This window comes from Pogoniulus pusillus, chromosome 35 (genome assembly GCF_015220805.1).
Source record: "Pogoniulus pusillus isolate bPogPus1 chromosome 35, bPogPus1.pri, whole genome shotgun sequence".
NCBI lineage: Eukaryota > Metazoa > Chordata > Aves > Piciformes > Lybiidae > Pogoniulus > Pogoniulus pusillus.
This window is the reverse complement of record NC_087298.1, coordinates 6,549,620-6,575,806: the sequence shown is the minus strand read 5'-3', so window position 1 is coordinate 6,575,806 and position 26,187 is coordinate 6,549,620. Positions and strand designations below refer to the sequence as shown.

The following is a 26,187-nucleotide window of genomic DNA, read 5'->3' as shown; positions in this document are numbered from 1 at the left end:
AGGGAAGGACATTGTAATGCTTACCAGAAAGCAAAGCTTTTCAGTTATCAGTAAGAACTGGCACATTGTCTGAGAAATGGGAGCTTGCACGTGTGAAAATGCTCTTGTCTGTCGTCTTCTTATCCCATTTCCCTCACCTATTATTTGGCAAAGCATCAAGCTGAAAAGCAAAGCCTTAAATGTCTAACAAGTAGGACCATATCAGGAGATGTATTGTTCCTACCGATTCTGATTCTTTTCATAAGAGACCTGCATCTTGCTGCCAAATAGTCTAGCTGGTTAAGAAAAGCACTCTGTCTTTCATAATAGAGAGATAAAATGCAACCTTGTTTTGTAAAACGAGCATCAGAATCGACATTTGTCACCTGCAGGAAGAGTACATCATGCATATTGCCTTCAGGCTGTAGCACGAAGGAAATTAGCAGCAAAGCAGTGGAAAAGGGATGCTAACATAAGTGAAATCCAACAAGAAAGACCTTTCCCTATCATTCCCACCGTTGCTCTTTCTGACTCAAACAACTAGCAATACTTCCACAGGTGTCAGCTGCAAAACTGACATCTGCAGCGAAACACTTGAGGTGACCTGAAATGGGGACCCTGCCCCTCCTGTCTTCCTGAAATTGGCTCTAGAAGATGCCTTTGCTGAGAACCATTCAGGGCCCAGCACACAGTGAACTGTGTTGTGCCTATCATTAAAGACAGTGGCAGCATGGTGCAGTTTCAATTGCTTGTATAAAGGAGTTGTATATGAGAAAAAGGTATCATGGCCAGCGTGTCATAGCAGGGTAGTAAAAGATTGAGTGTATTCAATGATTTCAGTGGCTACAGAGATTCCTTGCATTACAAATGAGGAGCCTGTGTAGTGAATAAACATTAAATGCCTTTAAACCAACAGATGGTATCCTATATACTATGAAAAGTCACTGACAAGCGAGACAATTCAATATATCTAACACAATGGCATTGCATTGAATCACGCATTAAAGTAAAATGATGTTTGTAGGCTTATAAAAAACATCCAGCCTCGGAAGAACTGACTGTAAAGGAGAGGCATAAACAACCTTCTGTCTCTGCATTTCCATCCTGACCTTCAGTTCATTCCCCTGAAATCTCAGCTGTGCAACTCTTGCTGCTGCTTCTGCTTAATTGCACAAAAACGTTGAGATGCAGGGAGCCAAGGTGACACCACGCAACTCCAGTTTCCTTATTCAGATGAGTGTCTGCCTGCAGGTCTCTTCTGTGTTGTGCATGTGCTCACACACTCTGCCACTGAGAATATTGGAGGCAAAATCCTGTGTCTGGCCCTTTATTATGCATAAGTGGTTAGCTTGATCTGGGTGAACAAAATCCAAGTGAGATGGAATTGTTTTTAATACAGTTTTTATTGAAGAAGCAGTGCCAGGTACCCCTAATCCTTCTGCCCATATAACACAGTGGTTTATATCTGTATGCAAACTAAACCACCAAGGCTGTAAAATCTGGCACCTGTGCTACCTGGTAATTTATTTGTTCTGAGCTATAGAGAAAGCTCCTGCTTTGTGGCTGGGCTATAAATAGTTTAGCTCATGTTCAGCATTTGACACTAATACAGTGTGGTGAGTATCTGTTGACTTGTGATTCCTTATTAATTTGCCATTCTATATTTAAATGGTTTAAGATGCAGGGTGGAAAAAAAAGTATGAAAGTATGATTATCTATACCTGGTTTTAACTAGGTATTTCTGCTTTGCAGGAGAATCAATAGGTACAGAAGTTACTATACTTTATGAGTTAGCACAAAGGTAAGTGCACTGCTGTGTGTTTTGGGAGGGCTTTGCTTATGCTGCCTGTTTCATTAATAGTCATTTTGTCAGTAAGATATCCACAGAGAACAAGCTAAGGCTTTTTCTTCCCCCACTTCTCATCAAACTGTTGAGGTACTAAGAGGAAGCATTGTGCTAAGTGTACTGCTCTGCATTTTGGGGGAGCTTTGCTTATTCTGCCTGTTTCATTAATAGTCATTTTGTTAATAAGATATCCACAGAAAACAAGCCAAGTCTTTTTTTACCCCCACTTCTCAAGCAGTTGAGATACTAAGAGGAAGCATCATGCTACCAGGAGTGTTCCTTTCATGAGCAAGCAAAACTTGTGCCATAATCCAGTGGGGTGTGTGTTCAAATGTTATCCTGGTTGCAGCTGCTAGAAGAGATAGTCAGCAGTTACCTTTCTGTTTCCATGACCTTGGGAGCTTGCTGAGGATGACTGAAGTGCAGTGCTCTTGAAGTTCATTCTCAGAACACACTTATGCTGAAGGTGAAGAGAGCAGGTGTTGTTATGCTGCATATGTTGGGTTTATGCCAGCCTGAGATTCTTCTGTGCTACAGCAATCCTCAGCTGCCTGTTCAAGGCAGCTGGAGGTCCTCTTAACACAAAGGTGACTGCCTAGTGCTGGAATGTGAGCTGGGCTGGAGATCCCATTGATTATTGCTGCTGACTTAAGTGAGGGCTGAATTTTAGTCTTGCTCTCTGATGTGTAGTGGTTTGTCATGTTCTGTTGCATACATTCACTTGTAGTACTGTGCCCTATAGATTCAGCACTGCACTCTCTGCTCACGCTTCCAAAGTAATAAAATTATCTTTTAAACCATTTTGTTTGGCACAAAAGGGATAATGAGAAGAACGCCACAATGTACCAGCCAGTGAAGGATGAGTCACCTGTGCCATCTGCTCTTCATAGCTTGTCTGAGTTTGATATGTCAGAAAAGTCCTCTCTTGGCTCACCTGAGCGCAGGCATGACCTGGAAGGGCGGCGTGGCTCACCGGCGCTTCCGCCAAACAAGTTCCCCCCAGGTAATTTTTTCCCCAGTGAAGATTCTCTAGATATTAAGAAAATGTGATAAATAAGACACAGGGGAGCTAATTAAGAAACAATGAAGAATGTTTGTCTGCTTCATCTTTCCAGTATCTTGCATAATCATTGCAATTTCAGTAATAAGGCATACAGAGATGACAAGGATTTGAACTCCTCCCGTTTGAAACGAAATTAACTCTGATATTTCGTGTCTTTGTTGTTTTAGACTATCATCTTTTACTGTACTCCAGACTCTCTTTAAATAGACAAGTTATAAGCAGAAACTAGACAATTGTCAAGAGATTATTAGGTTGAAAAAGAGAGGGTTTTTTCTAATTTTCTAAAAGCCAGCACTGTGTTTCTTTGAGACTTGTAAGTGCTGCATAATTAATAAGCGGTGTCATGTTTGACCTGGATAGTTCCACTAAGCACAAGCGATGCTTGCAGTAGTTTATTGGCAGCAATGAAAATTTAATAGCAGAGATAGCACGTCCTGTTCAGGAGAAAAATATTGCAGAGTAAACCAGGAGTGTATGACATGGATAAACTGACAAATAAGATAGTGACAGTTAGAACTGATAAGTTCCTGAGCGAAGCTGAAACTTACAGCCAATGGAAGAAAAAATGTAGAACGGCAAGGCAGGAAGGAAAAGGTAAGGTAATGAAACTTGATAGAACAGATTTATTTATTGTGGTGTGCATTGTGTAAGTCAAAGTCAAATTTCTATCTGAGTTACTTTGGTGAGCTTCCTATTGTTGTAAGGAAAAATGCATCCTGTTGCTGTGTTGAGCCTGAATGCAAAGCTGCGTTGCAGAACTTTGGATTCATTTCTCAGTACGGGGAATGTTTTAGCTAGATAAAATTGGTATCTACTGCAGCTTTGTAGGAAGAAGAAATTCCAAGAACCTTAAAACTGGACCATTGTTTAAGTTAAAATGTAGAAAGGTTTTCTCTAAATGTACAGTTTGGGGACTGCTGTGGAGACAGATGTTTGGTAGCTGCCATTTTTAATAGCCTTGGCTTTTTGTTTTTCAGTATTAACACGTTAGATTTGACAGGAGTGCAGAGTGTAAAATCATTCACTCTAACAAGTGGTCTCTTGGTTTATTTAGAGCTATTAATGGAACATCTGCAAGAAATTAGAATCCTGAGACAGCGTTTAGAGCACTCCATAAAAACTAATGAGAGACTGAGGAAGCACCTTGAGAGACAAGTAACAGACAAGGAACTAGATCAAGGTAAGAGTTTATTTCCTGACAAATTAAATCCACCTTCCCTGCTTTAACACCTGAGGGATCAAAAGCTGCTGGCAATGCTTTGTGCTCTTTTGAATAACCCCTACCCCTTCACAGCTGGAAAGTGATGTGCTTTTTGCTGAGTGCTGCTGCATCTTGATTTCCATCAGCAGACACAGCTTTTCCACACAGCCTGTGGAGTGACAGAATACAGATCTAGTGAGCCTCTTCTTTCAGCCCAATGCTTGAACTGTATCTAGCACCCATGAACAAATCTTCTATGAGATACAGATACACCACACAACCTCCAACCTGCAGCTGCACATCTCGCTAAGAGAGCAGGACTAACAGGCAGTTTGTGATGCTTGATGTGGCTGTTGTTGGATTTCATACAGAGAATTGAAAGACCCTTAGAGTTCTGGTATCAGCAAAGAGTTGCTGCTGCTTTTTTTTCCCTTGTGTGTTCATTTTTGGGATCCCATTATTGTTGGAATGGCCTTGGAGTTTCAGGATGTCATCCTCTTGACTCTTTCCTTGTCCTGGCTGGACATAACAGAGGAAGCATTTTAGCAACGCAATTCCAGTGGAGCCTGGGCCTAGTACGGATAAAGAGGAAATGCTTTGCCATAAATTACATTGTTGCTGTTGATCCAAAGTAGGAATTTTGTGGAATTAGCCTTTCTGTGCCTACCCTGTTTATACCTGGGGTGGTCAGTACAACATGACTGCCAACAGGGCTGTTGGAGGTGCCTTCTCTGACCTTTTCTGACTGCCTTAAAGGCAGCTTGTGTTTACATACAGGGACCAAATACCTTTAAGACAGAGTCTAGGCTGTGGTATTCAGCTTGTCATTTGAATGGATTGGTGTGATAAATATGTTCCACACAAAATGACATCCTGAGGTTTTAATGAGAAATACCTGACAGAAATTGATGGAAGTTGCAACATGGAGTTGGCTTTCATTCCAGACTCTAATATAAAGCAATGGATGAAAAATACTAAAAATAGGTATGTAAATTCAGAGTCAGTGCTCTCTGTTGCAAGTGTTCAGCATCTTTGAAAGCCAAGTTCTGTGCTGTGGTTAGAACTTTTCACAAGAAGGCACCAGGCTTCCACCAAGGATCCTTTATAGCACCTTGTTTTCAAGCACACCATACCAGACACATTCCCTCCTATGCCTTAGTGAGTTCTTGCTCTCCTCCTCACAGGGCAATTGATTAATATGCAATATTACTCAGACTGGAAGCAGGCAATAAATACATACATGCTCTCCTTTTACTTAGTTCCACTAATATTGACATTACATTCATTATGTTTTACATCATCCCCTTGATCCATTTCTGTTGTTGTTTAAATGGAGACTACCTGCAAATGGCAGTTTGCTTTCAGGAATAATTCACAGTGATGGAAAGGTGTATAAAAAGCATCCATTTAATTCATGAAGTATTTATGCTGCTGGAAAGGCATACTGTTCCCATGAAATAACCAGACTGAAACACTTCCAACTCTTACAGCTTCATAAAGATTCTGGCAAGGGCATCCATTAATGCACTGAAAGTATATTTTCTTTATAAACTGTCTTAGGCCTTCCATCCATCTTCTTGTTGCCTTAGTGCATCTACCAATGCATGAGAAGAAATTTGGAAACCAAAGTGAAAAAGCAAGTACCTGTTAGAACAGCTCCTTTTCGTTACTGGCTTCATCTCTGTCATCGGATATGCACAGTCTCTATTTACAGAGTCACTGAATGGTTTGGGTTGAAGGCGTTCCTGAGGATCATCTAATTCCAACCTCCCTGCCCTGGGCAGGGACACTTTCCACTGTATTTTAGAAGAGAGTGGCACAGGGATGAGATTTGCTCCACCCAGTATGATTAGTTACACTCTAGGACATGCTGTGCTCAGCTCAGCACGAGCAGGAGCATCTTCTTGCTGTGCACTCACAAGGAAGTGCTAACATAGGATCACTCTTCTAGTAATGATGCTACTTTCTTTTTCCTAGTAGATGGGATTTTTGACTTAAAAAGAAGTTCCTAGATGAAGCTGAAAGCTGAAGTAGATTTTAACTTTAGGTCTTAATAATTAAAAACTTTTTTACTTTTAGCCTAATATCCTTAGATTTGGTTTCCTTTAACATACTTAATTGTTGATAAGAGTTAAATTCATGTAATACTGGGTTGTTTGATCTACCAAAGTCAATGTACAGAAGTATTCTTGTCTAATAGACATCATATGCATGTATGTACAGCCTGGAGAAGAGAAAACTCTGGAGAGGACCTTATATCTGCCTTCCAATAGCTGAAGGAATCCTACAGGAAGGCTGGAAAGGGACTTTTTTGTAAGAGTGTCCAGAGAAAGGACAAGGGGGAATGGTTTTAAGCTGAGGGAGAGTAAGTTTTTAGACTGGATCTTAGGGAGAAGCTCTTCAGTATGAGAGTGGTGAGACTCTAGGATAGGTTGCCCAGATTGGTTGTGAATGCCTTGTCTCTAGAGGTGTTCAGAGCCAGGCTGCATGAGGCGTTGAGGAACCAAGTCTAGTTGAGTGGTATCCCTGCCCATGGCAGGGATGTTGGAGCAGATGATCTCTAAGATCCCTTCCAACCAAAGCCATTCTGTGATCTGCCCACTTTCATTTTTTGCCATGCTATTTTTGATCCTTGGTTTCTCTAAGTATTTAAATGCCTCTGGGCTTCTACTATTCTATAAATGACTTGAGTGCTGGTAATGACTACATCGTTACTGCAGAGCTGAGGTTGCAGTGCAAGTAGAACTAAAATAATTGCTTCAATCGTTTCAAATGTTAGGCTTCAAAATAAAATCAAAGGTTTAATTTTGAGTTTGCTAGATTTCAAATGTTATTAATGGCAGTTAACATTTAAAAAGGGATTTTATTTGCCCTTTTTTAACCTGTAAGTTGCTAATATATCTACTCAGACTTATCTTTAGCTTTACTAATCCTTTAGTTTGATTTACCTGGGGATGAGTATTTCCTTCCTCTCAGCTGTGAGTTTTCAATAGTGCCTGTCTTACAGTCAGTGTTTCCTTTGAAACCTTCAAGGGACATTTCCTTAGCACTCACTTTTTCAGCAGAAAACATAATGAAAACTCAAGTGTATTGCAATTGTAGGTCCTGATGCTCCACTTTAGGTTATATGGACCTTTGGATCTATGGAGAGCATAATTGATGTCAGCAGGGCTCTGCACAGAAGTAGTAGTCTCAGTAGTGGGTCAAATTGCAGGATTGTGGCCTTATTACCAGTGGCTCTACATTATCCCTTATTATGTAAGATAACTAATAGTTATATTCTAAAGCCTTTCAGTAGAACTCTGATAGCATAACTTTTCAAATAGGATGAAGCTGGGTGATGGGCAATAAATTAAATTAGAATCAAGATGAGACCGTCAAGCCTTGGCACTTCGAGTTGAATGGCTTTGTTAAAATCTGAAAGGAAAAAACCTTTTGAGTTCACATAGCTACCTCAACTCTTTACCATATAGATAGTAAAATGCCATTAGTGCCAGGCTTCTAGAGCCTTTGAGTCTTTCAGTAACGACAAGAGGTGCATATCATGGCACACTACATCCCAGTTAGGTAGTGAGTAAAAGCTTCAATTGGGATTACAATAAAATGAGATTACTCAGAGGAAGTGCAGCACATCAAATTGAACTGAACTGCCAGAGCTGAAAAGCATCCTCCTCATACATTCAGCTAATTTTTTGCCAGCTGGTTATTTCTCTATTAACCAAATAGTTGACACTCAGGTAGTTATCTCAGGCTTTGAAGTGTTAGGAGATAGTGGGATAACCAATCAACTGAAAAATGCTTGTAATAGTAATGTTAATTCCAGTGAATTCTGAAGTGTTTTACTGACTATAAGCAGGTTGTAAAGGGCAATAACAAATACTTCACTTACATTTCAGAGGCACCCACCTTGAGAGTGGAATGTGGCACTTCTGTGCTACTCGTACCCCCGCTGTGGGATGAGTAGCACAAATACAGTGCATTAGGAGGATTACCCAGGCTGGAATTTGACTGGCTGGATACGTGAGTTAATGACTGTGTTCATACAACTAGTGCAAGCAGATCCTCCAGGATTTGTCACCTTTAAGTTTCCAAAATGTAGACATTTAAATCTGTGCTGGTTGCCCAGAGCTTCTGATGGATGCACTGGACAGAAGTGTGTCTCTTTTAGAGGGCAGTGCTTCTCATCCAGGCACATAGGATGAGTTGCTCTCTGGGGGTGCCTTTTTTCTCCCTGGGACTGTTGATCAGCACCAGCTCAGTTATCTGAACTTGAGATACATGAATTTAAGGGGAATGAATCTTTGTGTATTCTCAGTTTGTAATCAGAGGCCAAGACAGTGACTCCATCCTCAGACTCTTGACTGGCATGGTAACTGACCTGGGTTGGGAACTTCCACCCCTCCCCCCCCCAACTGGGGGAAGTAAGATGAAGCTATATTTAGAGCAAAGCACAACTTACAAGCATAGATACACAATATATTTACAATGATATGCAAATCAGAAATAATACAGAAATGCAAACTCCCTCCTGCACAAAGGAAACTGTTCAGAAGGGGCTCAAAGTTACCCCTCTCTTTCTCCCTCTACTTCCCAGACAGACAAAACCAAAAGCAGCAAAGCTTCCCTTTTTATTTGTTACTGAGAGAGATTAGAGTGGGCTGAGCAGGAAGCAAATAGATGCAGTCTCACAGACCAGAGTGAGAGAGATTATTTACAGTTTGGCTTTTTATCCCTCTCAGCAAACCAATGAATGACACAGACTTGGTCATTTCTTTTCTTTTCACAACCGGTGATCTAATTTCTCTCATTAAAATATTCCAATTAGCCTCAAATCAGTAGAGTAACAAATCTGTACTCATCACCGTGGATTAGTGGGTGCAATTTAGTGGTCCTCTGCAATGGTGTCATTGGATGTGTCCACTTCTGGGCTCCTCAATTCAAGAGAGATATTGAGATACTGAAATGTGTCCAGAGAAGGGCGATGAAGCTGATGAGAGGCCTGGAGCACAGCCCTGTGAGGAGAGAGGCTGAGGGAGCTGGGGGTGTGCAGCCTGGAGAGGAGGAGGCTCAGGGACTGAACTACCTGAAGGGAGGTTGTAGCCAGGTGGGGTTGGTCTCTTCTGCCAGGCAAGCAGAAACAGAAGAAGGGGACACAGCCTCAAGTTGTGCCAGGACAGGTCTAGGCTGGATGTTAGGAGGAAGTTCTTGGCAGAGAGAGTGATTGGCATTGGAATGGGCTGCCCAGGGAGGTGGTAAGAGTTTTTGTCCCTGGAAGTGATCAAGCAAAGCCTGGATGAGGCACTTAGTGCCATGGTCTGGTTGATTGGCCAGGGCTGGGTGCTAGTTTGGACTGGATGATCTTGGAGGTCTCTTCCAACCTGGTTGATTCTATGGTTTTAAATACAACGGAGCATGAGCAGATCAAGACTGAAATGCACAGTAAGGCTTCCTAAAGTTTGCTGCTCTTTGAAGAGAAAGCAATGTCACAAAGCACTTCTGCATTTTGTCCAGTTGTTAATATCAGCTGATAGGTGAAGACCCACTAGGGATAATTCTCCAATTTTGGTAATGGTTGCCCAGCAGTGAGAGGTTCTTCTGCTGTAGGGCTTTGGATTACTTGGCATTAACCCGAATTGCCTTTTAGTCTGTAGGGATAACCTTCAAAACATATAGGGGAGAAATATCTTTCATAACGTGTTTTTCTGCAATTGTTTAAATTGTTCTTGTCTGGAAAGTTTAATCTTTAATGACCTAGAGATGACTCATAAATCATCTTTTATGTATATATTTATAGGTTCTGCAAACATTTTTATCCATGGCTCAGAGCAGCATAATTCTCTGACTTCTGAAATACATTTCCTGAGGAAGCAAAATCAAGTTCTGAATACAATGCTAGCAAAAGGATCCAGAGGTAAAAATGTAAAACTCTGCTTTACAGGAGTCCACTACAGCTCATTCCAGATCAGAAAGCAATGAAATATTAACAGTCCAGTCATTAAACTGTCCTAACTGTTCTCAGTCCTGAAATTCCATGCTCAACTGCAGGCATTCAAACTGGGGTTGGCATTGATAAAGGAGTGGCAGTAATGCTCCTTATTTCTATGTATTTGTGGCATTTTCCATTTGCTGCTCACTTTGATGTTTTTTTGCATTCCTTCCTTTTCATACATTGCTTTTCCTTTTCCCCCTGTGCCTTTTATTACCGTTTTCTTGCTCCTTTTCCCCATGATTCTATTCTGAAGCCAACTAGAAAGAACAAATAAAGCCATAGAATAGCATTAATGCTGAAAGTGGAACCATTCAGTACAGCAGAGTTGCAAACAGAAGCAAAATAATTACACTTAGGTTCTGAAGCCTGCTACAGATATTTGACTGGACAAGCCAAGCCATCTCCTGTTTTGAAACGCTTCCGAAGAGAACAGAACTGAGGAAATCCATTTGAAAGCATTTAAAATTAATCTCAGATTCCAAACTTTATTATTTCACAACCTTAAAGAGAGAATGTTGAAGTCTTTTCTCTTTTTACCCCTAGAAAACAATCAACTTGCCAACTGGGTGCTTAAAAGCAGCTTAAGCCACAATTAGTTTATTAGTCTCCATACTTTCAGGCTGGGTAAAAGCATTGGTGCTTTTTCCAGAGTCATCTGTGTTCTCTTCCATTTGGTGCATCTTGCTGCTTATCAGTTTGTTCAAGTTGTGTGTTTTTAATTAACATATTCCCACTTTTGCCTGTCCTCAATTGGCAGTGTGATCTGATTGCATCAGAGTTTCTCCTTTAAGGAACCCTGATGATCAGGAAGCATTGTTGCCCTTGTGTTTTAAAATAGTGTTGGTATCTCTGGAGTTTCTGTTTGCTCCTGGATGAATTAGAGAAAAGAATGCCTCTTGCATATCTTCTGCCTGTTTTGGTCTCTGGTGCTTTCTCTCTCTAGTCTTAGCTTATTCCTTGAGTAGTGAAGGGCTGGTGATACACACTACTAACAGCATGTAGGGCTTACCATGTTCATAGACTTTCAACAGGGCTACTGAAGATGAGGGAATGATGTGCTGACTGTTGGGATATGGAATGTTTCCCCTCTGCTGTTTCTTTGCTAAAACTGCCTCCTCCTTTCCCAGTGCTAAACCTAGGGTCACAAAAAGTTGGGGTTGCCATGAGCTCTCTGATTGCAGCTGTCTTAAAACGTTCAATTGCCCCTATCAGCAATTCTTTGTCACAACCTGTTTGAGCATGCAGCTTGTGCCAAGGATGATGAGCTGATAGGATGCATTTGGCAGATGAATAGTGCTGGGAAGGGAGGAGGACACTAGGATTTCTGTGAACCAAAGAGCAATATGGGTGGAATGTGCCCCAGGACAATTCCACTAAGCTTTTTTCTGTAAAGAGAAGTTAAATCCTTTATTTTATGAGTTCTGGCAAACCTGATGTGCCTGCTTTGGGATCCAGCTGTCCCTGATTGGTAAATACCACCCTTCTGACCAAATTCCATGAGATGCTGGGGACAAGCGGCCAGTGAGGCTGTACATGGGTGTTTGCTGAGCCTTGGCGTCCTGGGGCTTAAATGTTCCATGCATCTACCAAAGTCATTAGAAACTGGAAATAGTGAAATGCTTAAACTCAACAAGTGCAGCTGCTATTTTCTGACAGTCTGTGCAAAAGCTGGGCTCGTTAAAAAGCATAACTTCAGTGGTGTGGGTGTTGCCAATACCTTGGTTTTGTTCTTTCAGATAAACAAAAGGAAAATGAAAAGTTAAGAGAATCTCTTTCTAAGAAGAATGCAATCATTGAGCATCTTCAGGAGGATTATGAATGCATCAAAAGAGAAAATGAAAGACTGCAAAAACAAATTGGCCAAAAGGAAGATGAAACCAGATATCTGACATGTCAAATTTACAGCAGTCGTAATGAATTAAACAGGTATCGACTCTGCCCACGTTCAGACGTGTATCTGGAGAGGGAAACTGTCAGTGTGACAGACGTGTGCTTACCCATAGCCATTAACCTTACTGAGGTGCTGAGAGATATTCAAAAGGCGAGGGAAGAATTATGGAGGAAAGGGGGAATGGATTTTAGTCATTCAGACAAAATAATTCAACTTTTAACCGTTTGTTGGGACTCACCAGGTTGCAAACGGAAATCAATGTCAAGCAGCATCAGCTGTCCGAGAAGGAGAAGTTACTGCAGTCACTCCGAACTGAGATCAAGGTTTATGAGAAGTTAGAAGAAGCAGGAAGGAAGAAGACAGGTATAAATGCACACTTGTTTCTGTGCCCTTCCCTCTCTGAAGAGGTATCTTGTCAAAGGGCTGTAGGGTTAGGTCATGGTTTCTCTTTCTGCTTTTCTGCTGTGCAAAGCACAACTGACAGCGTGGTGATGAAATGCTGCCTTTGACTTGGGAGCATAGCTGCCAGTTTGAGCTGTGTGATGTGTTCTGACTAGGCACACCCAGCTTCCTTTATCTTTTTAGCCACTGAAGATTCAGTGGCTCAGGCTGGAGAAGCTTCGTGGAGATGGTAGATGTTTAGTTGTCATCTGCAGTAGCCTGTGTTCAGGTAGTGCTTGCTCAGGTAGCTTGTGCTTTCTCTTTTCTGAGGGTAATGTCATCTCACTCTGGCTGCAGAGAAGTGCTGGCACTGCTTTCTGAATGAGACATGTCATAATTCCTCCGTAATTTAGTGTCACTAAAGGCAAGGGGTAGGAATGAGACTTAGGTGAGTTCTTGCTGCCCCTTTTTAAGGAAGCTGTGCCACTACAGAGCTGTTGGTATGGTCAGGTGAAATAGTGGGATGCTGTTCATTGCTGCATATCTGTTACAGGAGCCAGGAAATTCCCCACTGGAAGTTCTTGCAAAAATTGATTATTTTTTCTTCCTGCTACTTGAATGTGCCTTGCTGCCACTATTCCATGCCTAGCTGCAGCAGAGGAACCCTGATGGCATAAGGCTTTAAGCCAAAGTTGGCTCAGGGACTGGAAATAAGTCTCCTTGCAGAAGTGGTAATGTAATTAGAGTAGCTGTACTCTCCTCATCCGTTTGAAGCCTTTCCCACTGTCTGGAGAGCAGTTTGATTTTGGCATGGAAGAATACATAAACTTGTTTGTGTGCTGACATCTCCTCCTCTGAAAAGATGAACACAAGCACTGCTTTGTTCAGGTTCAGATTTGTTCCTCTGGTTGCCAGGTGATCACTATTTTCTGTTTTCTTCTGTGTATAAAGTGAAACTCCTGATTCTGCTCTATCCCTCCTCTGCACTCCAAGATTATCCATTCCTTTTGCTTTCCCCAGACTCTGCATTACTGCACTTCAAATTTTCTAAATCTTCTTCATTCTCTCTCCTTTTTTTTTTTTGGCTTGAGACTTATTAGCTTTTATGGACAAAGAGAAAAATAATTTTCAGCTCTTTAAATCTTGGGAGGGTAGAAGCAATTAAGATGTGTTTTGGTCAAACCATTATCTTAATGTTGTTTGTAGTTAATTTTTAATACTGGGCATAAAGCTGTCTAAAATTTACTTGTTCAGCATTGTGATAATGGCTACTATTATTTTACTTGTTAAAGATGTGAAGTGTTTCTTTTGAAACCCTCTCAGATCCCACATGTGATGCACCGGAAGAATTCCGCAAGGATCAGAATCATCCCCTTGACTTAGGTGAACTCTTGACTGAAATACAGAGCTTGAGAGTGCAGCTCGAAAGGAGCATAGAGGCCAACAAGTCTTTGCATGAAAAACTGGAGGAACAGCTTTCCAAAGAGAAGAAACAGGAAGTGGGATCAGTGTCAGCTGTAAATATCAACTGCCTTCTCAAAGAAGAATCTCAGCATCACGCAGGAGTGGCTGGTACTGTGCCGTGCGTGGGTTTGGTTTACCCCAGAGCTACACTTGGGTTTTTAAAGGTGCTCTTACAGCATTACACAGTGACTGCTTGACCTTTAGATGCTGCCCAGCAGCCCTTCAGATCCCTATCCCATTAGAGCTGCTAAAGGATGAGGAAGGGAAATACATGCTTTAATGCCTGACAGCCTTCACTGAGACTCTGGAATATGAGAGGCTGTGGATGCCCCCTCCCTGGGCATGTTCAAAGCCAGATTGGATGAGGCCTAAAGCAGTCAAGTCTAGTTTCCCATGGCAGAGAGGTTGGAGTAGGTGCTATCTCTAAAGTCCCTTCCAGCCTAAGCCATTTTATGATTCCTTCAAGAAAGGCATTTGCAGGCAGTCTCTGGGATGGAAAGAGGCCTACAGTAACTTACCATAAATTTTGCTTATCTGAGGCTTCTTTTTTTAATGCAGAGCTCTTGCAGCATTTGTTAAAGGTGGGTATGTGTTACTCAAGAATGATCAATAAGGGCACTGAGTGGTCTTTGTATAAATCAGTTGTCCATTTTTTTGCCCTTGAGGAATATTTTACCTTTATTTCAATCAATGTTAAGTGAACCTGGTTTAGAAAATTAGGGGAAATGCAATGTTTGCACTCAGGGCTAAATTATTGTCCCAATATAGGTGTACATGGGATACATGAGACAGATCCAACAGGGGTTTTTACCACCTTTACTACTTGTGTTGTGATGAAGTAGATGCTTGAGCGTGTCCAGAGAAGGGCGACGAGGCTGGGGAGAGGCCTTGAGCACAGCCCTACGAGGAGAGGCTGAGGGAGCTGGGATTGGTTAGCCTGGAGAAGAGGAGGCTCAGGGGAGACCTTATTGCTGTCTACAACTACCTGAGGGGTGGTTGTGGCCAGGAGGAGGTTGCTCTCTTCTCTCAGGTGGCCAGCACCAGAACAAGAGGACACAGCCTCAGGCTGCACCAGGGGAAATTTAGGCTGGAGGTGAGGAGAAAGTTCTTCCCTGAGAGAGTCATTGGACACTGGAATGGGCTGCCCGGGGAGGTGGTGGAGTCGCCGTCCCTGGAGCTGTTCAAGGCAAGACTGGACGAGGCACTTGGTGCCATGGTCTGGCCTTGAGCTCTGTGGTGAAGGGTTGGACTTGATGATCTGTGAGGTCTCTTCCAACCCTGATGATACTGTGATACTGTGAAGTAGATGTGGAACAGCTGTTCTAGGGGACCTGTGCAGCCAGAATCACCAGATTACATTTGTTCCTGGATAGTTTCTTGTTAGAATCCTAGATACTGCTTTTGACCTACATCAGGTAGAGTGGATAGAAGCTGGAGAGACATCATTTATTTAAGAAAATGGTTATTAGAGTTAACAGCTTGATTTGATATGGGCCAGAAAGACTCCTTGGGATCTCAGTAGCTGAATTTGTCAGATTTTTTACTTGTGCTGCAGTTAGTCTTTATTCACAGGGTGTTAGGGAATTTTGAAGATGGGAAGGAAGGAAATGTGGATCTGATGGTGTAGCTCTGGAGAGTGGCACACTTTTGGGGGAGTTAATGGGAAGCTTACATTTTATTTTCATCACAGAATTACAGAATGGTTTGGGTTGAACCTTAAAAATCATCTCATTCTAACCCTGCTGTGATGGACAGAGACACAGAATCATAGAATGAACCAGGTTGGAAGAGCCCTCCAAGATCATCCAGTCCAACCTAACACCCAGCCCTAGACCATCAAGTAGACCATGGCACTAAGTGCCCCATCCAGGCTTTTCTTGAACAGCTCCAGCAACGGCAATTCCATCACCACCTGGGCAGCCCATTCCAATGCCAATCACACTCTCTATGAGGAACTTCCTCCTAATACCCAGCCTATACCTCCCCTGGCACAACCTGTGACTGTGTCCTCTTGTTTTGTTGCTGGTTGTCTGGCAGAAGAGACCAATCCCCACCATCTTTGACTATACCAGTTTGCTCAAAGCCTCATTCAACCTGGCTTTGAATGCTTCTAGGCTTGGAGTCCTTCATAACTTGTCTGGGCAAAACTGTTTCACCCTCATGGGGAAGAATTTCCTCCTAATGTCTAATCTAAGTTTGTTGATTAAAGTAGCTTTTTCAGGATAAATTTTAGATTATCTGATTGAGTTGATTTTTGGGAGATACTTAGACCTTTAGATAGGTGCTAAAAAGATATATATATATATATATATATATATAGGTAAATGCTGGATGGTGCATGGGATGGTACTAGAAGATGAGCTGAGTTCCCCTGCTTCCCGAGTCCCAGGTACAGCAGCAGGAAAAAGAAGGAACAGAAGCAGAGCTAGGAAGTTGTGGGGTATTTTTTAATGCTTGTTAATTTCTACTGTCTTACTTTTATATACAGAAAATCTTTGCAACTGCCCTGTTGCCAGCAGGACCCTTTGTGAGCCACAGGGGCACAGACACCCAGGTACATCCAAAGTCTCTTCCGTGTGTGTGCTAGCAGATTCCCAGGCCTGATGTTTAACTGATGTTACCATAAGGATGAAACCTCCTGTTTTTCTGTCCCAGGTATGCACTCAGCCTCTAAAGATGATGCAGACAGCACTTCACACTGCAGCAGCACTTCATCTTCCAGCACAGCCTGTACCCCTCGTCTTGTGCCTGGGCACCGCATGTGGGCAGACAAAAATGGGCGCCACGTTCTTGGCTTGATTGAGGATTATAATGCTCTGAGGAAACAGATTGCTGAAGGACAACAGGTTTTAGCAGAAATGGAGATTTCTTTAAGAGAGGTCACTGGTACGAAGCTGCGGGAGCCTGGCATGAAGGTAAACAGTGAAAGCTGTTAAAGGACAGAGCATTTTGCCTAGAGGTGCAAAATGTATAGGTTACAAAAGCAAAGAAATAGGTTAATGGTGCAGCAGACGCCATTAACTCTGTCAGGACACCTCAACTTTAACAGTCCAAGCCTCATCTAGATGCAGGCACCTATTTGTGACTCTGGGCTAATGAGGCTACAGCTAAGTTACTTAATTCTGGTCCTTTAATAAGCAATCTCACTTTTACTTGCAACTTCAAATGAGGTGTAACTACTTGCTTATGCTATGGAAATTGGTGATTGTTACACTAGAAATGGCAAAAAAGCCAAACCAAAACAACAAAAAGCCCCAGAAACAACAATGTTTTAGAAAGAAAGGGCTTAAACTTGGGGTATGTATCAGTAACCTGAGGCTAAAATAATTAAAGAGATTTTCTTCTAACAAAGGCTTGGGGATAAACCCAGGACATATGAGACAGCTAAAAGACATCTGATATCCAGCTGATAAAGTTCCCCTCTTTCTTGTATTCAGCCCTTTAATAACAGCTGGTGATAACTGTAAATTAATGATTGCTATATGCTAATGAGGGCTGATTCATATAAGGGAAGTGTTTAAATATTTTTCCATTTCCTTGTATCAGCTGAAAACTTCAGCAGTATCAGCAGCTAGTCTGGAAACTTGAACATCTCATTAATGATCAAATATTGTCTTCTAAAACAGTGCATCCTGCTTTCTGCATCATGGGTGACACAGTGATACCAAAGGATGGTGCCCTTACTGTGCTTCTAAAGATAATAATTCTTAAACCAGTAAAATGTTTGCCTTGTATTGAGTAATGTCAGTCCTTCTCCTCCAGAATCAGGAGAACAAGTAGTGTTTTCCTTAGTTAATGTTAGTAGTATCTTGCTATTCTTAATGCTAGCATCTTTGGGGTGAATTAAATAAGACAAATCTACCTACAGACGTCAACAAAAGGCAAGGAACAATCTGCACATACCTGTGGCAGCTAATAAGGAACTAAAAAACTTAAACCTCAGTAGGGAAGACTTGGATCAGGCTTTAAAAACAATATTCCAGTGTTCAAAAAAGATAATAAATTAACAGTGGAATGGAGGCTGCTCAGAGACACTGTTACTGGAGGCACTTGGAAAACAAATGATGTGAGTGTTTGAAAAATTACATGTAATGCTTTCCTGCCTTGGAGTGGAGAAGTAAACTGGGTGATTAATGAAAGGCCTTTTCACTCCTGTGATAATTTAAATATTGTAGGAAAAAAAAACCCCATGCTCACTGCCCTTTCAAAAGGAGGAGGTCTTAACTGCGTGGATAAATTAGTGCTGCTTATTTCCCTAGTTATAATTAGTGAAGCTATTGAAGATGCAGCCTTCAACAATTCTGCAGTTCCTTTTGTGCTATCACATGTGTGCTCACACAGTAAAATGATGTGGGAATGACACTCAGGGCTCTCTGAAGTATCATATATTTTCAAATGACCTAGTTAAGATACTGATAATGACTGGAAAAGTAATCTCTCTCTAAGTTTTTAACTTGTTTTGTTGGTGTAAAGATAAAAGCAGCGAGTTTCACAATTTGCAGTTTCCTATCAAGCTTTACATCGCTGAAGCTTCAGACTGCTTAGCAAATGGGATATTTTATGTGACAGGAGGATTCTGGTTAGATAACGATGCTAAATAAGTATTCAAATGATGTGCTGCATGGGGCAGGAACTGTGAATGCTTTTCTTTCATTACCCTTCCCCAGACTGTAGCACCACTGCTTTGGTAATTCATTTGCTCCCCTTGCATTCTTTCCCTCCTTTATTTCACGTTTATGCAATTTCTTCCATTTGGTTTTCTCATCTGTCAGCAGAGGAAAACATTTTATGTGTGGCCTGATGGTTATTTTAGCATTAAATAGAACAGTTTAAAGAGTCTGCTAAGGAAGAAACATCTATATTGCTTAAATTGATGTCTGTAATCATTTGACTTTCAAATGACGTGACACGAAATGCAAATGGAGAAAGAGGAGAATTGCCAGCGATTACCATGTGGCATAGCAAATCTAGGAAATCTAATCTATTATTAATCATGGTTATTGATTAGGATAAATCCCCTCCCTCCCTGAAATTCTCAGATAATGCATAATTCAGCAGTCTTTGTAAACTAACAAATTAGCTTTTGTGGCACACAAGGGCTGTGTACATCATCTTCAACGGGAAATTGTTGCAACTTGATTTAAATCATTAATTAAGAAGGCATTTTCCTAATGCTTTAAGCAGAAAATACAGCATGTCCCTAATCCTCTTGTATAGGTACCAGAACAGGCTTCACTGCATGGATTTTCCACGAGCACTCACACGGTGCAGCAGATCTTGGAGGAGGCTGCGCGCTTGCTGAAGCTTCTCTGGAGAGTGTCTCTTCCACTGAAAGCTGTACACGGTACCGCTCATGGCACTCAGGTACTGTTATGGTTCCTTCTGGGAGGCTGGGGGTTGGTTTAGTTTGCTGGGGTTTTTGAACTGTTGGAAGATGCACCACTTAGGAACATGGCATGTTTTGGAAATCATGAAACCAAGGTGCCCAGGCTCTGAACACATGGGTTTGGTGGGCTGTCGCCACTGAAGGCTAAGGCTGAAGGTGTGCTGCTTTTCTATCCTGATCATGTTGTGTGCCAGGGTGTTTGTTTACACAGCATTTTATATTAAAGATGTGCTCTGCAACCCTGGTATGTGGATTTAGGAAGCCTAGACAGGTGGCAAATGTTCCAACATTCAACAAGAAGACATTTGGGCTCCCTGTTATAGAACCAAATTCAATTTTATCATGTATATACTGGTAACAACAGAACCTTCAGCATCTTTGATGAAATCCAAGCCACAGTTTCCTTTTCCATTTTTGCTGTCTAAGCTGTAAAATTGGATGTGTTTTTAAAATGTGACAAACCCCTCAGAGAAGTCTTATAACATTTTAACTCAAAAGGATTGTACTTTGCAAATGAAGGGAACTAAACTGAATGAGGAATGAATTATCCCTACTGTCATAACACAACCACTCAGTAACAAAACTGTTTCAAAGTCTGGCTTTAAAATAAACCTTAAGTGTTTTTACTGAGAGTTTTGTGTTTCTTAAGGGGAGCAGGATATGGATGGGGGAAAAAACCACCAAACATCTTTAGGAAAAGTAAACATTATGTATATAATTTTAGTAACATTGTTGTTTTCTAGCATCCTTTCATGTGTGAAATCACAAAAGCAGTAAGAGTCAGATGTTCTGTCTAATATACTTCAGTGATGATTCAGGTCCATGTTAGAGATGTCTTGGCAAGAGTCATCCTTTCATCCTTGTGCATATTCTATGTAGACAGCTATATGCTGGCCTGGATCACAGTCTCTGAATGTATCACATACACACAGAGCTTTCATCGTAGGTGATGCATGTAATGTTTACTGACACAGATCAGTATGATCTAAACCTTCTTGAGATGGATCAGCCACTTCTCAAAGTCTGTGGGATCTGAGCTCCCAGGACCACGCCTAGAGTCCAAGAGAATTCTTTCTTGAATTCATTATCCAACATCCTGAGATCTTTAAGGACATTAGATTGCAGCTGCTGTCTTAAATGCACCATGTGAAAGAATATCTCTTGAAGCTTAATTCCAAAAGGTACTGAGCGTTCAGTGCCTTCTCTTCAGCCGCACAGGAGTTGAGTAATCAGCTCTTCTGAGGAGCTAAATGCTAGGGGCAAGTTTCAGAAGCTACTGGTATTTAACGAGTGCACAAAACAGGGAAAATGTAGAAGCTTGGGTTTGCTTGAGGGTCCAGATCAGTGACACTAGCACGGTTTTAGAAGGTACTTAGTTGGAATCAGTGGTGAAAGCTAGACCTTAATGTTTTTTGTTCCCAGGCATTAGCATGATGTCTTTTAGCCCTTTAATAAAGGCAGCATCATCTCTTAAGAGAACATTGGGGAAGGAAGCTGGAAGTTCTGAATCTGGCAGCCAGGATGCTTTCTGATCCCATAGCACTGGCCTTCCTTATGTTTTGTGCTTGAGGGGATAAATAGGTAAGGAGACTTTAACAACAAAAATAGGCACCAGTGTTCAGACTTTCTCAGGCTAGCAGGAAAGTGAATTGTGCTAAATGCCAGCCAGCAGTTGTAGCTGTCTGTTGGCAGAGGCCATGCAATTATATGTCACCAGGGATGTGAATGTGGAAGGACAGGCACTCAGTGATGGTTTGCTCCTTAATGTTGTTCATGCTCTGAGGAAGCTTCAGGGCTCTTGCACAAAAGTATTTGGCAATTCCCAAAATACAGCATACTTTTAGGTAACACTTGAATTTGGTATTTTCTTCTCTTCGTTTAGGATGAGGGAATGAAAGCAGAAATATTTAGGTTACGTAAGAAACTGTCTGAGCAAGAGAAGAAGTTACACAGCACAGTGAAACGTTTGCACTCCACAAACCAGGTGAAGGAAAACATGGAGAAAATCATCATTGACCAGTGTAAGTGGATGCTTTAGTACTGCTGGTTCTTGTTTCTGTGGTTACCTCTAAAACTGGAGAAGCAACAAAATGAGTAGAGAGAGGGACCTGTTCTTTGGCAGTTGCTCTGGTTGGTGTTCCTTTGTGCAATGTCAGTTGTTAGGGACAAGCCATTCAGAATACTAAAGGTTGGAAGGGACCTCTGGAGATCATCTAGGCCAGATCAAACCATGAGGGTCAGACTGTGCAGAACTGATGGAGCCTTGGTCAAATGGAAAGAAACTGTCCAACTACAAAGGGCTGCATAGAATACCCTGGGCAGCAGTTTGTGGTATTACACAACCTGCAGGTAATATATCAGTCCATGCAATTGCCACTAATTACTCAAGTTGTTCAGGTTCAGATTCTGCCCTTGCCCAAGCTTTCTGTCCTACGACAGTTTGTGACAGAGGGCAAGCTGCTGTTGCTGTACGCTTCCAGCCAAAGGTTTGACATTGTCCTTCTCACAATAGTGATGTTTTGCCTCAGTCTTGATAAACATAGAATTAGGCTTTTAGCTTTTCTGAGGTGGTGTGTGGCACTAAGCAGAGAGATGGACTGTGGGGAAAGCCAGAGCAAGAGCAAAGAGCTGTCAGTGCTGTGTGCCAGGCTGAGTGCAGGAGAACAGAAGGCTCAGAGCAAGGGTAACAAAAGCTTACTAGGAGTCATTTTTTTAAAGGAAAACTAGGACATGCTGTGAAAGGATATTTTACCCTTAGGAGCCTGATCTGGAAAATGCAAACAAGTGGGACATCACAGGATTACAGGATGTCAGGGGTTGGGAGGGACCCAAAGATCATCGAGTCCCCCCTGCCTAGCCAGAGCAGGACCATGCAATCTAGCTCAGGTCACAGAAGAAGGCATCCAGAGAGGCCTTGAAAGTCTCCAGAGAAGGAGACCCCATGGGCTGTGTTGTACCTGTGTTAAGCCGAGTGTCTGTTTGAAGAGATCCATCTCGTCTGCTTTAGAGGTTAATCACTCTTCTAATGAGCTGTGAATGGAGCTATCTTCTTTACATTCATGCTGTGGCAATATGTGTATTGTTGGAGGAGGACTGAATTTTCTTATCTTCTCTTAAGAGGTAGGGCTAAATGACTCAGTCTATGCTGGCATGACACTTGTATTATCAGTAATTCATCCAGACTGTAAAATGTTCCACTTCAGACCAAGTTAGGAAAATAGTTGTAGTACTGTAAGTTACTCAGGGTATTTAAATGCAGCGCAGAGGAATCAATGCTGGTTTGCTCCTTAGCCTGTAATTTTTCTATCTAAGGTACATATATCTGCTGCCTGCAGTGATGATTCTTTTTTAAGCATCTATGGGCTGAGTTTTGGTCACTTCTTTCAGAACTGTTGTATTAAATGGACAGGATAATTAGATGAAATCCAAACATGTGTTTTGTTCAGGTTTTAAAGTGAAGTAGCTCCATTTGGGCTTGTCATACAAAAATAAAAGTTCTGTCCAAATAATACCCTGGGGGAGATTTTTTGGTTTAATTTAGTCAGTTCCTAGTTCCAGTTACATCTCAGACTTACCAGGCCAACTCAGTAGGGCTGGGCAAAGTATGAATCCACAGAGATTATAACCTTATGGCCAAAATGTTATCCCCACAGCCACTCCACCCACCCACACTTTCAAAAAGTGAACAGTGCATCTTCTCTTTGTTTCACTTTTTCCTTTTCAGGGCATTCAGCCTCATCTGAACTCAGTCCTAATCCACCCAAGCCAGCATTTTCTGAATTCTCCTTCATGCAAAGTACCACCTGGCTAGAAGCAGCTTTGCCATTAGTGTAGTGTCCTCAGAATTCTCTTCATGTACTGAATTTAATGTTTTTGATTTAGAAAAATCTAGTCTGCCAGGTGAAATGAATTGACTAGCAGAGCTCTTTGCACAGAGAGCACTCTGTGACACAAAGTCCTGGATATGAGTCTCTGTAAGTTTCATTAATTCTGGGAATTAGGGGTGTCCTTAAAGAGCAATTTCAGAAATGCTTCTACATTGCATCTGTGCACACATTCCTGCCCAAGCATACCACAAAACCAGTGGGTCATAAGAAGCTGTTGGATTTTGTTAGGATGCTTACACTTGGTTCTGATATTTCTTCCTTTCTCCTTTTGCTAGTAAGAAAGCAAAGTCATCACAGGAGGTGACCTTGCCTGCCTTCGTTCTCCATCCTGTTAGCTGGCCTCTCCACGGAGGGTAGCCAGGTTCCCTCTGTTACTTAGCTGAGCATCCTTAAATGTATTTAGAAGCAGAGACTGGAACATTCTGTGGCTGAGAGTCATCTCTCTGCTTTCTCTGGCTAGAGAACTCAGTGCTTATAAACCTCATCTGAACCTCTGAACATGTAACAATGCAGTGCCAAATTGCAGTAATCTGCCAAGGGTATAATTATCTCATGACAGCTATACCCTTGGAGTTGTTGGCTTCTTGTTATTGTAATGAAAAATCTTTATTATAACTAAATTGTTTATTTTTGAGCCTGGAATATTAAATTGGTACTTGTGAATGGTATTTTTCAGCAGTGACACAGATTGGAGAATCTCATCTTTACCCTGACATTTCTAAATATCAGGTTTGCTTAGAAGCATCCCCTCTGCCGTTCACAGGTCTCGTGCTGTCCCCACAGACAGCCAAGCTGGAGGAACAGAGGAAACTTGGAACCCTTCAGACCAAGCTACTGACACGATTTCCCCTAAGCCTGTGTAGGCTGCTGTGTCCTTGAACTGCTGGAGGAGTTGGCTGACTTCTTTTGCCATCTGTCCTCTTCCCAGCCCATTGTCCCCAGTAACCTCTCCTCTGCGTGGTTTTTCCTCCTCCAGCCCAAGCAGGCAGCTAATAGCTGAAATTGTAGTCAGCTCATGCACCATCTCCCCTTAAAACTATTGGAGTGTCTTCCTTGGCTGATTTGATTTAAAGGAACCGCGTCAGTGGTATGTCAGGGCACTGTTCATGTCTGTGATGTTAAAGGTTGTGAGGGGTTGTGTGTTTTCACATGTGATCGTTATTGGTAGGGTAGAAACAAACTTGGAAGCTCCTTCCCTGATGCTTAGATTTGAAAAACAGGTGGTGTGCTAAGTGGACATAGGGCAGGGGTAGGAAAGGTGGTGGCATTACTTCAGACTTAAGTGACAACTCTTGCTCTTCTCTAACTCTGCCTGTACAACATTGCTCCTTTGGCTTGTGTTCTTGCAACTGGAGGTTTGTACCTCAGCCCATGCTAAGGAATAGGGCTCCAGAGGGAGGAAGAGGTCTGGATTTTGGTAAGAAAGATGCAGTGTTGGTAGAGGGCTGTGTGGGATTGCCAGGTCATGGTCCAGCCTATAGCTACAAGTTCATACAGTAATTCGTGGTTGGTTGTAAGACTTGATTCCAAATGCTGGAGTGCAATGCCTAGAATGCTCCACAGACTTTTTTAACTCTCTTTTTTACATTTGCTCTTACTTTTCAGTGGTTTTAACTCACGATGTCTTGAAGAAGGCTAGAGGAAACCTCGAGGTAAGTAAAAATTTTGCTTGCATTTAATTCTATGATCTACCCACATAAGCAAGAATGTGTTACTGTGTCAGTTGGACCTTCTGGAACTAGAGTTGCTTTAGCATTGCTACCTAATCAAGTCTGGGTGGCAGTGGCCTTTAAACCTTTTTATAGCGTCATGGAATGGTTTAGGTAGGAAGAGGCCTTGAAGATCTGGTTCTAAACCCCCTGCTGTGGGCAGGGACACCTTCCAGTAGACCAGATCACTCAAGGCCTCATCCATCCTGGCCTTGAACAGCTCCAGGGAGGAGTTTCTGAGAACCTATTCTCCCTCATCCTCCTCAGCAGTGCCTTCTGGAACACTTCCTCACACAGCTGCTACCTGAGTTAGAAAGTGATGACATGAAAAAGCCTTTCTGCTTACAGAAGCCTTATCACTTTAATTTGAAGATCTGCTGAACACAGAAGCTTCTGTTTGCAGATCCTTTTGTAGCATTATGGCCCAGGGGTAGGGACAAATTGCTGCAGTTGAAGTACTGTAAAATATTAATAATGATTATTGCTTTTCTAATCAGGTCTCACCAGCTGAGAATCAGAAATCACCTTCCTGTGCCAGCAAAAAAAGGATGCTCTGAAGGACAAAGTTCTGCTAACAGAGACAGGTCCTGTGATTGCTGTTAGCTTTTTTCTGCCTTACTATTTATTAATGTAAAAAAAAAGTTTCTTCAGCTCTTTTACCAAAAAAAAAGAGACAAAAAAAGAAATCTTTTAGTAAATAACTTATTTAACATTTTCTGTACTGTAAAAGGTGGGTTTTAATATTTATTACAGACCCGTGGTACTGGAGGTGTTGAAGGAAAAAAAAGAACCATCCAGGGTTTTTTTTTTAAAGTTGGCTCATTTGAAATGTTCTTTTTGTACTCATGATGTTGTGTGAAGCTCTATGGTGGTAGAGGCAAACAGGTCCTGAACGAACCAAGAACGTGATCCACCTCCCAAACAGTTTCTCTGCTATTGAAAGAATGTAAGTTGAAAAAGAATTTTGCTACTTGACTTTTTCTTGTAGCCCTGTCAGAAAAGTTTGGTGCTGTGAAGCTTTTTAAGCACAGGGAAGGTTCCTCTGGAAGCTGCCTGACCCTGAGCTTTCCTATTACCGGGTTAGAAACTGAGGTTGAGGCCAGGTCTGGAAAGGTTGGAGACCAACTATTAAAATAAAAACATTATCTCAAATGTGTTCATTATTTTGTTGAAAAATGTCCTGCTTTGAGCACTCATGGAAGAGAGAAGCTGTGCCAGAGCGTTTGTGTCCTGACTTCAGCCCCTTCTGGCAGTGTGGGAAAGGTAAGGTGATTAGAGTGGAAATGGTGTCGGGGGTGAAGTGGGAGGCTTGGAACCATTCAGTAAGATATGAGCGCTTGCTGCTGGCAAAACATTGGGCTCATCCTCTGCCTCCCACACTGTGATCTGCG

At 41.9% G+C, this 26,187-nt stretch overlaps 1 protein-coding gene across 3 annotated transcripts in view; it reads left to right on the top strand.

Annotated features, from left to right (window-relative positions):
* The window catches only part of CDK5RAP2 (CDK5 regulatory subunit associated protein 2), a 92,168-nt gene extending 66,220 nt beyond the window's left edge, over positions 1–25,948 (top strand). For 2 of the 3 annotated variants that reach the window (XM_064171382.1, XM_064171381.1), the window contains 13 exons: positions 1,732–1,780; positions 2,644–2,828; positions 3,943–4,068; positions 9,884–10,000; positions 11,815–12,004; positions 12,211–12,332; positions 13,674–13,922; positions 16,303–16,368; positions 16,470–16,729; positions 19,032–19,178; positions 21,083–21,221; positions 24,693–24,739; positions 25,294–25,948. In XM_064171382.1, the coding sequence (XP_064027452.1) occupies positions 1,732–1,780; positions 2,644–2,828; positions 3,943–4,068; positions 9,884–10,000; positions 11,815–12,004; positions 12,211–12,332; positions 13,674–13,922; positions 16,303–16,368; positions 16,470–16,729; positions 19,032–19,178; positions 21,083–21,221; positions 24,693–24,739; positions 25,294–25,353 (1,757 nt within the window). In that variant the 3' untranslated portion in view covers positions 25,354–25,948. The remainder of the gene's footprint in view (positions 1–1,731; positions 1,781–2,643; positions 2,829–3,942; positions 4,069–9,883; positions 10,001–11,814; positions 12,005–12,210; positions 12,333–13,673; positions 13,923–16,302; positions 16,369–16,469; positions 16,730–19,031; positions 19,179–21,082; positions 21,222–24,692; positions 24,740–25,293) is intronic. The other variant, XM_064171383.1, reaches the window with a different exon arrangement.
* The last annotated feature ends 239 nt before the right edge of the window (positions 25,949–26,187 follow it).